General features: G+C 35.6%; 1 protein-coding gene across 2 annotated transcripts; it reads right to left on the bottom strand.

The window, feature by feature from the left end:
- Positions 1–485: 485 nt before the first annotated feature.
- Positions 486–15,939, bottom strand: LOC145730007 (prostaglandin reductase 1-like). Of its 2 annotated transcripts, none has more exons than XM_081981033.1 (7): positions 15,895–15,939; positions 9,635–9,737; positions 9,401–9,583; positions 4,452–4,570; positions 4,240–4,394; positions 958–1,063; positions 486–898 (listed from the first exon to the last, which is right to left on the bottom strand). In XM_081981033.1, the coding sequence occupies exons 2-7, from the start codon at positions 9,694–9,696 to the stop codon at positions 669–671; spliced, it is 855 nt and encodes a 284-aa protein (XP_081837159.1). In that variant the 5' UTR covers positions 9,697–9,737; positions 15,895–15,939; the 3' UTR covers positions 486–668. The 2 variants fall into 2 exon arrangements, with proteins under 2 accessions (XP_081837159.1, XP_081837158.1); XM_081981032.1 differs by lacking the exon at positions 15,895–15,939 and adding an exon at positions 13,055–13,408.
- Between the last annotated feature and the right edge of the window lie 441 nt (positions 15,940–16,380).

Genomic DNA, 16,380 nt, shown 5'->3' with positions numbered 1-16,380 from the left:
AGTCAGATGAGAAGACACATGCACATTCTGGGTCACAGGATCCGGAAAGTCGCTTGTGTATGGAAGACGAGGAAACTCTGATACCCGTTCTCACACAGTGCCCGGCACTTGGGACGATCAGAAAAGAGGTTTGGGGTAAGAGTGTAATCAACCCCTTAGATATTCAAGGTACCCGGTCAAGGAGGCTTTGCGGCTTTGTCAGGGCCACCGAAATGGAGGGGTACTAGCTTGCGATGGGTCACAATGGGCCCAGATGTGTCTTCTCCGAAGGGAGCCCATCTAACAATATCATCATGCCATTGGTATATTAATTACTATTACGTATTCAGGACTAAAAGAAAAAGATTACGCCCGCGGAGAGCATCATAAAGATTTAGAAGCTAGTCAAAAAAAGCTCTTCTAATGTGCACTTTTATAAGGAAAAGGGCACAAGTATGCGTATTGCTTGCTACAAAATACAGAATGTAGGAAATAAAAAACATATGTTCTTATTTTTTTGTCTTTATATTATGATTTAAATAATTCCGCTTGGTTGGATCGTTTTTGGAATGTACTGATTTTTTATACCACTTAACCAGAAATTCATCCTTTTATCGTTTACCAGTTTTACAGTTACTTTCAGGTCATTAATTACTATTCAGAGCACAAACACAAACTAAATTTATAACCTACACTTTAACAACAGCTTTTCCAATATTTCCGCCTTGCAACATATCAACAAACGCTTTAAAAATATTAACAAAACCGTCTGTGACAGTTTCTTTATATTTCAACTTTCCTTCTTTGATCCATTCTAAATTCTGCTCGATTCCTTCCATCCACCTGTCATTCCAACGTAGTACAGTAAAACCTTCTAATCGGATTTGTTGAAACACAATGCTGTGCTCTGGAGTTGTTACTGTAAAAGTTACAAATTTTAACTACCAAATTTATGTATTAACTATGAAAGTATTTAACCTTTTGCAGGTGCAGTGTCGTTGTAAGATGAAATAGCACCACAAAGCGCAACACGTCCTCGAACATTCATTTGATTTATAACGGTTGTGCTAATTTCTCCTCCAACCTGCAATAACATTAATCATAATGAATGAGTATGTAACAGAAATATAAAAGTTATAAGCCGTGGTCCAATGGAATTTCTTCCTGACGTTTCGTCCACATCTGCGGCGGACATTATCGAAATGCTCTTCCGTACCTTTCGACGGTGACTGGCTCGACTCAGTGTTGCCAAACGTATTTTCTTTTTCGGGGTAGATGTGTTGAATACATCGGGGCAGTTCAGACGTTTTGCGGGGTAGATTCAAAAATTGATAGTTTCTTAATTCTAGGTCAGTTTTAAACAAAAGGAAGTGGTGTTTTTTCCTTTTTGGTAATGCATGTTTATTTTTGTTAACGTTTCGACGTTTTCCGTCTTCTTCAGAACATTTGAACAATTCCCATTGTTTTGACGTTAGTGACAGTTGTCACGTGATATTTCACGTTTTATTTTGACAATTGTCAAAATAACTGTCATAAATCTCAAAAACACGTTTTATATTAAATACTGTAAGAAAACGTTTCTAAACCCTGATTTTTGCAACTTTAAAGAATAGTTTGACAGTTTTGACGTTAGTAACAGTTGTCACGTGATTGTAGAACACTATTTAGCTAGGCATTCACGTGTCAATTGCCAAAATAACTGCCATAAAACTCAAAAACACGTTTTATATCAAATACTGTAAAAAAACGTTTCTAAAACCTGATTTTTGCAACTTTAGAGCATAGTTTGACAGTTTTGACATTAGTGACAGTTGTCACGTGATTGTAGAACACTATTTAGCTATACGGTCACGTGACAATTGTTAAAATTACTGTCATAAATCTCAGAAATACGTTTTATATCAAATAATGCAAGAAAACGTTCCTAAACCATGATTTTTGCAACTTTTGAGCATGGTTCGACAGTTTTGACGATAGTGACAGTTGTCACGTAACTGAATACTATTTAGCTAGACGTAACGTGATAATTGTCAAAATAACTGCCATAGTTCTCATAAATACGTTTTATATCAAATACTAGAAGAAAATGTTTCTAAACCCTGATTTTTGCAACTTTAGAGCATGGTTTGACAGTTTTGACGTTAGTGACACTTGTCACGTGATTGTAGAACATTATTTAGATAGACGGTCACGTGGCAATTTTCAATATAACTGTCATAATTTTCAGAAACACGTTTTACATCAAATACTTCAAGAAAACGTTTTTAAATCCTGATTTTTGCAACTTTTGAGCATGGTTTGACAGTTTTGACGTTAGTGACAGCTGTCACGTGATTGTAAAACACTATTTAGGTAGACGTTCACGTGTCAATTGCCAAAATAACTGTCATAAAACTCAAAAACACGTATTATATCAAGAAAACGTTTTTAAACCTTGATTTTTGCAACTTTAAAGAATAGTTTGACAGTTTTGACGTTAGTAACAGTTGTTACGTGATTGTAGAACACTATTTAGCTAGACGGCCACGTGGCAATTGTCAAAATAACTGTCATAAATCTTTAAAACACGTTTTATATCAAATACTACAGGAAAACATTTCTAAAACCTGATTTTTGCAACTTTTGAGCAAGGTTTGACAGTTTTGACGTTAGTGACAGCTGTCACGTGATTGTAAAACACTATTTAGCTAGAAGTTCACGTGTAAATTGCCAAAATAACTGTCATAAAACTCAGAAACTCGTATTATATCAAGAAAACGCTTTTAAACCTTGATTTTTGCAACTTTAAAGAATAGTTTGACAGTTTTGACGTTAGTAACAGTTGTCACGTAATTGTAGAACACTATTTAGCTAGACGGCCACGTGACAATTGTCAAAATAACTGTCATAAATCTTTAAAACACGTTTTATATCAAATACTACAGGAAAACATTTCTAAAACCTGATTTTTGCAACTTTTGAGCATGGTTTGACGGTTTTGACGTTAGTGACAGTTGTCGCGTGATTGTCGAACACTATTTAGCTAGACGGTCACGTGACAATTTTCAAAATAACTGTCATAATTTTCAGAAACACGTTATATATCAAATACTTCAAGAAAACGTTTCTAAATCCTGATTTTTGCAACTTTTGAGCATGGTTTGACAGTTTTGACGTTAGTGACAGTTGTCGCGTGATTGTAGAACACTATTTAGCTAGACGGTCACGTGACAATTTTCAAAATAACTGTCATAATTTTCAGAAACACGTTATATATCAAATACTTCAAGAAAACGTTTCTAAATCCTGATTTTTGCAACTTTTGAGCATGGTTTGACAGTTTTGACGTTAGTGACAGTTGTCGCGTGATTGTAGAACACTATTTAGCTAGACGGTCACGTGACAATTTTCAAAATAACTGTCATAATTTTCAGAAACACGTTATATATCAAATACTTCAAGAAAACGTTTCTAAATCCTGATTTTTGCAACTTTTGAGCATGGTTTGACAGTTTTGACGTTAGTGACAGTTGTCGCGTGATTGTAGAATACTATTTAGCTAGACGGTCACGTGATAATTTTCAAAATAACTGTCACAAATCTCAAAAACACGTTTTATATCAAATACTGCTGATATTTGCAACTTTAGAGTATGGTTTGACAGTTTTGACGTTAGTGAAGTAAGTGATTTCAGAAGACTATTTAGCTAGACTATGAAGTGACAATTGAAACTACCCCTTTGCTACACCATCATTCTGTTCGAAGAATTCACCCTGCCATTGGAAATAAGTGGTGGTTAGGCAGTGTCTGAAAATTTTGGCAATGTCCAGTGGAAAATCTCGTTCTACCTGCTCCATAGGCGTTTTAATGGGTACCATAGTGAATAAAGAAGAATTCCATTGGACCACGGCTTATAAGCCCGGATAACTTTCATATTTCAGTTTTGACCGGCCGTGAAAGCCCTCATAGTCTGAGTATGTAACAGTTATTTACGTATCAGGGCTGAAAGAATAAGATTACGCCCACAGCCGACGTTTGATGTAACACTACTTTCGACCCATGGTACGTACACAGTTTTACGCACAAATGATCTTTGAATGGAAAAGTTTGAACAACAGTATGGATTATTTTTACAATAATGTTGTCCTGAGACATGTCAAAAAATGACTAAAAGCCCTAGGGCGTAAAGTCATAGTTTCTGCCATGGCAACCATGGCTCAAACGAACAATACAGTGTCAGTTGTGGGTAAATTAAATTATGAAAACCTTTAGTTTACGTACATTATCAAAGTAACAATCCACTCCTTCAGGTGCAAGTTTCTTCAGTTCCTTTTCTACGTTTTGGGTTTTGTAATTAATAAAATGGTCGAATCCCAGCTCTTGTGTCAGCCATTTTCCTTTTGTATCGGTGCCAGCTATGCCTATTACTTTACACCCTAAAAATTATTATTGTTGATGATTCGCATTCTTATAAACTCTAAAATTGTATAAACCTTTTATTTTGGCTATTTGGCCCACAAGACTTCCTACAGCTCCTGCTGCTCCTGAAACCACTACAGTTTCGCCCATTTTTGGATTGCACAGCTCCAAAAGTCCAAAATAGGCCGTGTTCCTATAAAAATTAATTTGTTTATTAAAACACATCGTTTTTAAGATATCAACCAAACATTTTTTTTTAATGGGACACTCTATACAGGGTGTTTCAGAACTATGGGATCAAACTTCTAGGGGTTAATCAGTGCAACAGTAGAAAACATTTGAGTATAGGGACCCATGTCCGGAAGACACGTTAAAATTTAGAAAGACGATGAATTGCTTAAATAGGATTTAATGCATTTAATTTTTGCCTTTTGTACATGATATCATCACAACATTTGTTCAAAATGTCTTTCTCCAACCTGAATATACCGATTTAAACGCCGCAAATTTGATACTCGTTTTGAATGATTTCAAATGCTGCTGTAATTCGTCCAATTAGGTCTTACTCTGTTTCTACTGGAGTTTCGTAGACCAAAGACTTTACATGTCCCCACAGGAAAAAGTCTAGCGACTAAAACGGGTGACCTAGGAGGCCAAGAAACTGCTCCACCTCTGCCATCCAACGGTGCCCAAACCGCTGAGCCAAATCCGTACGTACTTCTACAGCAAAGTGAGCCGGCGCTCCATCATGCTGATACCACATTTGCTGTGATATCATGTACAAAAGGCAAAAATTAAATGCATGAAATCCTATTTAAGCAATTCATCGTCTTTCTAAATTTTAACGTGTCTTAGGGACGTAGTGACAGTTTTCCGGACATGGGTCCCTATACTCAAATATTTTCTACTGTTGCATTGAGTAACCCCTAGAAGTTTGATCCCATAGTTCTGAAACACCCTGTATATTTTCGCAGATTTCTGAACAAATGACGTTTTATGTAACATGTTCTTTCCCTGGGTGTCAAGATTTTTGTATTATTTGGATGATATAAAGGCTGGATTCGTTTTTACGCTCCATGGAACGAGCAGAGCGAATGTGACGTCACGATGACGTAATTTGCCAAAACCATAATTTGACTAACTGTGAAACTACGCCATTGTGACGTCACATTCATTCCATGGAGTGTACAAACGAATGGCAGCCAATGAAAACAAACTAGATTACAGAGTAATTAGTGTCTAGTTTTAAAAACATGCCTCATAAAAAATTATTATTCTAATAATAACTAATATATTTTATAAGAAATATAACTGGTAAACAGCATTGTTAAAATGTATTTTAATAATGAAATGATTCATTTCAGCATTTTTAAGCCACTTTAGTGTCTCTCTAATTTGATCGAAAGAGAATTCCGAGAGAGAGTAGAAAGTGAAAAAAAATTGTAACAGTTTGCAGGATGTTCTAGAAGACTCTTGAAGGTACTAGACCGTTTTAGGTGACTTTACAACGTTCTAACGAGTTCTTGAAGTTTCCAAACGCTCTAAAACATTCTGGCAAGTTCTAAAAGCTTCTTCGAAGATCTGGAACCGTTGCCAACGACTCTAGAACCTTCTGACTAGTTTTAGAAGCTTCATCAAAGATCTGGAAGGTTTTGAAATGTTTCAAAAGGCTGAAAAACGTTCTGGTAAGCTCTAGAAGCTTTTTCAAAGGTGTGGAAGGTTTTGGAACGTTGCCAAACGCTGTAGAACGTTCTGGAAAATTCTAAAAACTTCTTCAAAAAACTGCAACGTTAGGGACCGTTGGTAATGGCTCTAGAACGTTCTGATTAAGTCTAGAGCTTCATCAAAGATCTGGATGGTTTTGAAATGTTCCAAAAGGCTTTAAAACATTCTGGCCAGCTCTAAAAGTTTATTCAAAGGTCTGGAAGATTTTGGAACGTTTCCAAACGCTCTAGAATATTCTGGCAAGTTCTAAAAGCTTCTTCGAAGATCTTTAAGGTTTAGGACCGTTGCCAACGACTCTAGAACGTTCTGACTAAGTCTGGAAGCTTCATCAAAGATCTGGAAGGTTTTGAAATGTTGCAAAAGGCCGTAAAACGTTCTGGTAAGCTCTAGAAGCTTCTTCAAGGGTGTGGAAGATTTTGGAACGTTGCCAAACGCTGTAGAACGTTCTGGCAAATTCTAAAAACTTCTTCAAAGAACTGGAACGTTTGGGACCGTTAGTTTTGGCCCTAGAACGTTCTGACTAAGTCTAGAAACTTCAGCAACTATCTGGAAGGTTTTGAAATGTTTCAAAAGGCTGTAAAACGTTCTGGTAAGCTCTAGAAGCTTTTTCAAAAGTGTGGAAAATTTTGGAACGTTTTCAAACGCTCTAGGACATTCTGGCAAGTTCTAAAAGCTTCTTCGAAGATCTGGAAAGTTTGGGACCGTTGCCAACGATTCTAGAACGTTCTGACTGGTTTTTTGGAAGGCTTCTAGAAGCTTCTTCAAAGGTGTGGAAGATTTGAAACATTGCCAAACGCTGTAGAACGTTCTGGCAAATTCTAAAAACTTCTTCAAAGAACTATAACGTTTGGGACCGTTGGTAATGGCTCTAGAATGTTCTGACTAAGTCTAGAAACTTCATCAATGATCTGGATGGTTTTGAAATGTTTCAAAAGGCTTTAAAACATTCTGGTCAGCTCTAAAAGTGTATTCAAAGTGCTGGTAGATTTGGGATCGTTTCCAAATGCTCTAGAACATTCTGGAAAGTTCTAAAAAACTTTTTCAAAGAACTGGAACGTTTGGGACCGTTGGTATTGGCTCTAGAACGTTCTGACTAAGTCTAGAAGCTTCATCAAAGATCTGGAAGGTTTTGAAATGTTGCAAAGGGCTGTAAAACGTTCTGGTAAGCTCTAGAAGCTTCTTCAAAGGTGTGAAAGATTTTGGAACGTTGCCAAACGCTGTAGAACGTTCTGGCAAATTCTAAAAATGTTTTTAAAGGTCTGGAACGTTTGGCACAGTTGGTAATGGCTCTATATTGTTCTGACTAAGTCTAGAAACTTCATCAAAGATCTGGATGGTTTTGAAATGTTGAAAAAGGCTACAAAACGTTCTGGTAAGCTCTAGAAGCTTCTTCAAAGGTGTGGAAGATTTTGGATCGTTTCCCAACGCTCTAGGACATTCTGGCAAGTTCTAAAAGCTTCTTCGAAGAACTGGAACCTTTGGGACCGTTGGTAATGGCTCTAGAACGTTCTGACTAAGTCTAGAAGCCTCATCAAACATCTTGGAAGGTTTTGAAATGTTTCAAAAGGCTGTAAAACATTCTGGTAAACTCTAGAAGCTTTTTCAAAGGTGTGGAAGATTTTGGAACGTTTCCAAACGCTCTAGGACATTCTGGCAAGTTCTAAAAGCTTCTTCGAAGATCTGGAAAGTTGGGGACCGTTGTCAACGATTCTATCTGACAACGGTCCCCAACTTTCCATCACAGACAACGATCTGACTAGTTCTAGAAGCTTCATAAAAGATCTGGAAGATTTTGAAATTTTGCGAAATGCTGTAAAACGTTCTGCTAAGCTCTAGAAGCTTCTTCAAAGGTGTGAAAGATTTTGGAACGTTGCCAAACGCTGTAGAACGTTCTGACAAATTCTAAAAACTTCTTCAAAGATCTGGAACGTTTGGGACCATTGGTAATGGCTCTAGAACGTTCTGTCTAAGTCTAGAAAATTTATCAAAAAGATCTGGAAGGTTTTGAAATGTTGCAAATGGCTTTAAACCGTTCTGGCAAGCTATAGAAGCTTCTTCAAAAATCTGGAAGATTTTAAAACGTTCTGGCAAGCTTTAAAAGCTTCTAGCCATAGAAGCCTCTACAAATATCTGAAACGTTTTGAAATGTTGCAAAAGGCTTTAGAACTTTCTAGGTAGTTCTAGAAGTTTCATCAAAGATCTGGAGTAAGTTGCCAAAGAGCTCTAGAGCGTTCTGGCAAGCTAATTAGTTAATCTTTTCTTTTTCGATGTATTATTATTCTAAAAATTAGTAATATATTTTATAATAAATTACATAAATGGTTATCAGTAGTCTTTTTGTAAAACTATTGAAATCTCCTAACTTTTTAGAATCCGAATTTTTTGCCATTTATTTAATTAGTCGATCACCATACTATTTTTCATTTTTTTATTTTACTTTTACAAATAAAGACATCGAGACTAGGGTTTCAGTTTTCTTCTGTCTTATAGTTTTTGAAATCTCCTATAAAAACATCAAAAATTGCTCATCCTGTACAAATATTAAAAGACTGACTTGACTACTAAAAAATAGAAATATTAGAAAAACTACTAGGTTTAGGTATATGACATTATTTACAAAAAAGTTTCGAAATTTCATAGAGAATCAAAAAATGTGTTAAAAAATAAGGGGTTCTATTAAAAAAATTAATATTTTATCTGTCAAGCCTTTAAGAACCCTCCAAAAGTAATTTGAAACTATGCATCTCAATATTCTCTAAAACTTTTGTATTTAACATTTTTTTGTATTTTTTCGAAACTAATAAGATAATGAATTTTAAAATAGCTATTTATGTAACCAGTTACGAAAAGATCGATTTTGTGTAACGAATGAATGTTTGTAGGGCGAGCGCAGCGAGGTCCTACAATTTGAATGACTTACACAATAAGACATTTTTGAAACGTGTTGCATACATAATTTTTTCTAATTTTGACCAAAAAGCGGTAAAAACCATCTTTTAAAGTGATTTAACACAAATATTCACTTTCATAGCACCTTGTATAAACAGTGACAACGACATGTTATGATGGATGTCGCCCATATGTTTCTACGAAAATGCATAAAAACAGGGAGTGATGAAATGAACTTGTTACATAAAGTAAAAACGTTTTGTCACTCTAATCAGTTTTGAAAACTGTCACTTTATATGCCAAAATTAGAAAAAGTATGTTTACGCTTTTTCTGACGGATTATTATTGGTACTGGGATAAAAGATATTTAAAGTGTCCTGAAATGAATGCTTTGTATATGTATATTTACCCTGGCATACCCAAAACTCCAAGACCTAAAGATGGCGACAAGTCTCCCAAATCGGGCAACGTTATCGTTGGTACTCTGGGATTTTCCGTCCAGTTGCCGCTGAAAATGGTGTGAGTTCTCCAACCAAAATTGCCAACCACATATTTTCCTACAGGAAATTCAGGATTCCTAGACTCGATAATCCTAAAAATTCATTTTGGATAACATGCAACCAAATTTAAGTTTCAGTCTCACTTTGCTACTTGTCCACCTATCATGGTTGTGTTCAGAGGTATACGTGGCATGTACGCCCTCATGTAAGGGTCGACGCTTAGAAAAACCGCTTCTGCCAGGTACTCTAAAAAATAAAGCATTATTATTTACAAATGTTCAGTTGTTTGTTTTTAATTTTTTGTGTGTTCAATTTTATCAAAGTAAAGCTTTTACAAGAGATGATAAATGCAAGATTAAAGAAGAATCTGCGTTTACAGTGAAGAAAAAGAGTTCAAAATTTAACAAAATCATTTTAAAAATCAGTGTCCAGCCAATCAGTTTGGAAATACACAAAAAGGTCATTTTGCACAGCCAAGAAATGCAAATCAAGGTGATAGAAGTAGAAATCAGTCTAAACCCAAGGACAAGGCTCTCCAAATACTCTCAGAAGGTGTGAATGTACTTCAGGAGGCTGGTGACATTGATTCAGGTGCAACATCCCATATGAATTTTAAAAAAGAAATTCTGAATAGTTTTGTTCAAAAACAACAATCTGACATTATAGTGGCCAAGTCAAGTGTTGGTAGCAGTGTTTACACTTTAAATGGTGCAAAGACAATATCAGACATAGTTTATGTACCTAACCTGCATGCTAACTAGTTATCTGTTAGCAAAATGGTGGAAAAAGGACACACAATAGTGTTTAGTGACAAAGTATGTGACATCTATGATGCAGATGCAAGTAAGTGGAACTATTGTAGTAAAGGCCAATTTGAAAGACAATTTATATCAGTTAAATACCTTACCAATAAACTCTGAGCAGGTTGTTATGGCTATGAATAATTCAGAAGAGTCATGGCATAGAAGATTGGGACACCTAAATCGAATCAGCATGTCATTGTTAAGGAAAGGACTGGCAACGGGAGTTTCTCATAGTAAAGTTGAAACTGGAGAAAATTGCATTGTTTGATTACAGGGAAAGCAAAGCAGGCAACCTTTCAAAAAGAGAACTTGTACATTCTGATTTATGTGGACCAATGCCTGTAGAATCATGGGGTGGAGCTCGATATATTTTGACTTTTACAGGTGATTTCGGTAGAAAAATATTTGTATACTTTCTGGCCAATAAATCAGAAGTATTCTACAAATTTAAGTCATTCAAAGCACTTGTTGAGAACCAGACTGGATATCGAATCAAGAAAATTAGAACTGACAATGGCACAGAGTGTGTGAATCAGGCATTAAGAGAGTTTTTAAATCACAGTGGAATGAGAGAGTTAATCGGACACTTCTAGATGTTTAATGCATGAGTCAAAGGTAGATGAACGTATGTGGGCAGAAGCTGTTAACACAGCAGTTTACTTGAAGAATCGGCCACCACACAAAGCAATCCCTGGAAGTACCCCTGAAGAAAAATGGACCGGACAAAAAGCGAGATTGGAATACTTAAAAGTGTTTGGATGTCTTGCTCAAGCTCGTGTTCCAGTTGTGCTTAGAAAAAAGCTTGATTCCAAAAGCAAAGATTACATATTTATTGGATATTGTACTGAAACTAAAGGCTACAGAGACATAAGTCACGAGATGTAGTGTTCTTTGAAAATGTTTTGCAAAGGAATCAGATTCATATGAAGAAAGCACCACTAATGATGCTGTACAAGTTAACATACTGAACTCACATACTGATGTTTAACTAGAAGATCAGAGAAATAAAGAAGATTCTGCAGATGAATATGAACGAATCCAAGATGAGAATGCTGAGGATGATGAATTTTGGTGATTTAGTTGAAACACCATTGAGAAGTTCAAATCAAAATCACTGAGTACTTTTGATGAATCAATGACAGTAAAAGAAGCCTTAGCTAGTCCAAAAAGTAAGGAATGGATCGAGAATACAAGGCAATGAAGGAACATAAAGTTTGGACACTTGTTGACAAGCCAAAGGACAAGACAGTTGTACAATGTAAATGGGTTTTCAAACTTAAACGAGATTTAAATGGTGAACCAAAGTACAATGCCAGGTTAGTTGCCAAAGGTTTTACACAGCAATATGGAGTGGACTATGAAGAGACTTTTGCGCCAGTGATGAGAAATTCTACATTGCGAATGTTACTTGCTTTATCTGTAAAACTTAATTTGATAGTAGACGTTGATACTGCTTTTATTAATAGTTATACAGGGTGATTCCAAAGTTGGGTCTTTCCTTTCACCTACGAATAGGACTTCAAAAAATGAGATTTTTTTTCCTTTGACGCTTTTTCGAAATATGAACAATAACGAAGATACAGTCAAAGTTTTACTAAAAAAAAACAAAATAAAAAATAACTTTAATTTAATTTTAACTAACTACAGGTTATTCCTTATCAACCGACATAAACAAAAACATAAGATTTCAGCCGCCTTTGAACTAAGTTTTAATAATTTGACATTTTAAATTAAAACAGCATTTAATTTTAGGCACGCATTAAGACGGTTTTTATTTTTTTACTCGAAAACGGTGCGTCGTTCATTTTTAGAATTGAACAAGGAATTCAATAAAAATTTGTGTTGAAAAAAATACAGTAGCGTACTATTTTTTTTTCAAAAATATTTAAACAGACAAACAGTTTTTGGAGCTTCCTTTATACTTTGGAATCAAAGTTGGTGCCTTCGTTTCACCTGCGAATAGGGCTTCAAAAAATAAGGTTTTTTTTTTCTTTAACGCTTTTTCGAAATATGAACAATAACGAAGATACAGGGTGTCAAAGTTTTACTGAAAAAATAAAAATTTAATGATTTTGGCCAAACCACTTGAAGTAATTAGACAAAATTTTGTAGGTGTCAGTAGCTACGTGGAAAGGAAATTTTCCAAGAAACAACAATTTCCTTGCGTTTACCAGTGGCGCGCGTACAATTTTTTTAAAACATTTTCGAAAAAAAATATTACCCTACGGGTTGTTTTTCAACATAAAATTTATTATTGAATTCCTTGTTCAATTCTAAAAATAAAACCCCTTTTATTATTTTTTGCTACGACGCACCGCTTTCGAGTAAAAAAATAAAAACCATCTTAATGCTTACCTAAAATTAAATGCTGTTTTAATTTAAAATGTCAAATTATTAAAACTTAGTTCAAAGCCGGTTGAAATTTTTTGTTTTTGTTTATGTCTGTTGATAAGGAATAACCTGTAGTTAGTTAAAATTAAATTTAAGATATTTTTTATTTAGTTTTTTTTCAGTAAAACTTTGACACCCTGTATTTTCGTTATTGTTCATATTTCGAAAAAGCGTCAAAGGAAAATAAAACTTATTTTTTGAAACCCTATTCGCAGGTGAAAGGAAAGCACCCACTTTGGAATCACCCTGTGTAAAATATCTAACATTGCTTAACCTCTCGTTAAGGTTACAAAATAATGGAAACAATAAACGAAAAAGTTAGATTTGAATTTGGTTTTATATTGATTGAAAAAGTGATTACAAACTTACCATTTTCCTTCAGAGGAGGTAGAGTTTCTGTCACTAACTTAAAGTCTGACGGTTTAGGTAAACCTACAGATCTTCTAATTAAAAGGTATTTTTTTGCCACAACCATTTTCAAAAACCACAAAATTTGTTTATGCGCGAATGAAGATTTATTTAAATTATTAGTGTATCGTGATGTAATCGATAAAGTTTACCTAGGCACTGAACAATTATCGATTTCTGTAGTAGATAAAAAGAATCAGTTTTATAACTGCTAATCAACTGATAATGACTAGACAGAAACATTATTATCCATATTGAAATAAAACAATTCCCACTATAGGTAACTATTAATATTAGGCAGTTTTAGCACCCATGAAATTTCAATGACTTTTAACTTTTAAAAGATGACTTGTATTTTTTTACATATCTCATTATGCCTAATCAAAATAACTTACTAATCATTATCTTGTTCTCATGTTGTTATAATGATTACAAAGGTCAATGATGGATGTTTATAAATTTTGTAGCTTCCGTTGCTCGTATTCGTTTTTCGCGGTTTGTCTGGTTCGGAAATTTTACGTACGGAATGACATGCATAAAAGCTTTCAAAATATGTTATAATGATTTACATTATTAGTGTGGTATGAGCATTTTTATAGTGTGGTGGTCACACTGATCAATTAATTTGCCATACTACCCGAGTAATGTACCGAGTACCCAACTAAGAATGCAAGGAACTGTATCTGATTATATCGATTAGAAAAAATACACTTAAAACTACCCAATTTAAGTAAAAACTTATAAACTGCCTTCATACAGAGTAAACCAAAAAAAAATAATCAAAATAAAATCATACGGTTAATCGTAAATCTTCGTGTTCGGTAATTTTTCAAAACTTGAATGAGTTAGCAGAAATCCTGGGGTCTAAGGCACCAGCAGCTATACTGGCTTTACACCAGCACAATTATACCTGTGCTGACCTACGGGGCCATAGTCTGGTACGGCAAAAGCCTCCAGAGCACCGTAGCTAAGAAACTGTCTTCAATCCAAAGACAGGCATGCCTTTTTATAACGTGGGCGTTCAAGACAACGCCCATGTCCGCGTTAGAGTGGAGGATGGCCTCCTACCGGCTCTTCCATATTACCCCTGTCCTGTCCACATGCATGGAGTCTCGAGGGCCACTTGAGGAAATTCTAAATCGCGAGTCTCTTGCTATGCCCTCCGATGTTCTGCCGGGCACGGCTACCACCGATTTCTGCTACAGCACCCTCGTACCATCGAGAGTGGACTGGGCAGAACAAGCTGACGACCTACTCCGAGCAGATATCTGCTGGTTTACGGACGGCTCAAAGTCCTCAAAAGGGACTGGGACATGAAGTCCTTAACGCACTTGGAAAATCCAACAGCGTTACCCTGATGTGGATTCCGGGTCACTCCGACTTCACAGGAAATGGCCTGGCGGAAGACCCCGAATGCCGCTGGTGTATGGATCTGGTATTGAAGAATTTTTGGAAATTGGCTATATTTGAAACCAGCTGTAACTTTTTTGTTTTTAAAGGAATGATGAAATGATTTATTCGAACGAACCAAACCAACAGTTTTGCAAGACCTTAACATTTGAATTGTATGTACTCAAAAATACAAGCATATTTTATAAAGCATATCCTATCACAAAAATCAAGTAATGGAGTCGATAAATATAACATTAATTTCATATTTTTTTTTAATTTGTAAATTATAAAAATTTGTAGCACTCAGTAGTAAAATAAAAATTAGTCTAGTCTATTGGCACTAGAAATAAACTTCTGGCAAAAAGCAGCTGGAAAATCTAGACTGGTAAAAATACCCAATGACCAGATTAGCCAAACTATGGGAGTACAGTCAACAATAGAAGAAATCGAATGTAAGTATGGGCATGTCGAGCAAATGGCCGAAGGAAGACTCCCCAAACAAATACTCAACTGAGAGAAGAAAGAGAGGAAGGCCCAAACCATCTTGGATAGGAAGCAAAAGCAATGTCTGAAAGGAACTTGCATCCAGGAGAGTGGAACGACAGAATAGGCTGGAAGATGAGAACCGGAAAGCGTAAAACTTTTCCTAGCGTGTACTTATCATTTATCACTACGCATGTAGTGATCAGAACAGAAACCCTGAGTCCAGTTACCAACAGTATTTTGTTGTTAATAGTGGGGTTGGTGCTTAAAACTGTTTTCCTTAAGATGTCGCAACAATAAATAATAATTATGTAACGAATGTAAACTAGCCAAGTGCTAAATAATTACGTATTTATTTTATTTACTTATTGGTTGAAAATGGTGAGGTTTTGTTTTTTGTTTATCAATCCCAATCCTCTGACCGGTTTCGCCGTATTACGGCTCATCAGAGAGGCTATAGGGCTTGATAACCAAAGAACAAAACCTTCGTTCCAGTATAGTCAACTGGATGCCAGAAATGATAGTTGTGTGCAACATCTGGTGACATCTGTACTCAACTCTATGAGTTAGAAAGTACAGATGGCGTTCCAAAATCTAGGAACAGCACCATTAATGCCGCATCATTCGGTAAACACCGATCTGATTGGTTGAAAATGGTGAGGTTTTGTTTTTTGTTTATCAATCCCAATCCTCTGACCGGTGTTTACCGAATGATGCGGCATTAATGGTGCTGTTCCTAGATTTTGGAACGCCATCTGTACTTTCTAACTCATAGAGTTGAGTACAGATGTCACCAGATGTTGCACACAACTATCATTCACGTTCATTCTATCATCATCATTCAGTGTTCAAGTTGCTTTCAAACAATTTGCCAGAACAGTACACATAATTTTTCTCTTACCTTGTTATTCCCACATTCTACTAACCTTATGATCATCAACAAAGTTCTTTATGGGTTGGATTGTTGCAGTGATGTTGTTTGCCTTCAAAGGAATATTACTTTTGGTCTTCAATTCTGTTTAAGTCTGTGAATGTGATGTGAGATGTTTAAAAGCGAGTTGTAGTGTTGTAAATTGTTATGCAATTCTTAAATAAAGTCTGTTCAGTTTATTCAAAGTCTCACTTATCAAAAGAACCCAGTAAAGTGTAACATTTTATATCTTCTCTAGATGGAGAGGGGCTTCTTCTGTTATTGTCGCCTTTTTGCAGAATTTGATCCAGCTTTTTAACAATCAAATTCAAGGTAGAATCTGTTTGGTCTTGATCATCCGAAAATTTTACTTCCCGCACTCTTTCCTTTTTGTAGGAGATATTCTTTGCGGCTTCAAACTCTAAGCTGTAGACTACGGCATCAGTCAAGTCCCTAAAACGGCCAACGCAAAGCGCCTGCTGTAGAAGTGCTCCTCTGACAC

Source organism: Ips typographus, linkage group LG5 (assembly GCF_016097725.1).
Source record: "Ips typographus isolate SLU linkage group LG5, UJ_Ityp_2.0, whole genome shotgun sequence".
Lineage (NCBI taxonomy): Eukaryota > Metazoa > Arthropoda > Insecta > Coleoptera > Curculionidae > Ips > Ips typographus.
This window is presented reverse-complemented; position numbering and strand designations above follow the sequence as displayed.

Excerpts from the sequence above, each read along its gene's own strand:
- LOC145730007 (XM_081981032.1), bottom strand. The coding sequence starts at position 13,160 with ATGGTTGTGGCAAAAAAATACCTTTTAATTAGAAGATCTGTAGGTTTA. Across the intron at positions 9,738-13,054 it reads ACCTCCTCTGAAGGAAAATG|AGTACCTGGCAGAAGCGGTT; the intron begins GTAAGTTTGTAA and ends TTTATTTTTTAG. Across the intron at positions 9,584-9,634 it reads ATAGGTGGACAAGTAGCAAA|GATTATCGAGTCTAGGAATC; the intron begins GTGAGACTGAAA and ends ATGAATTTTTAG.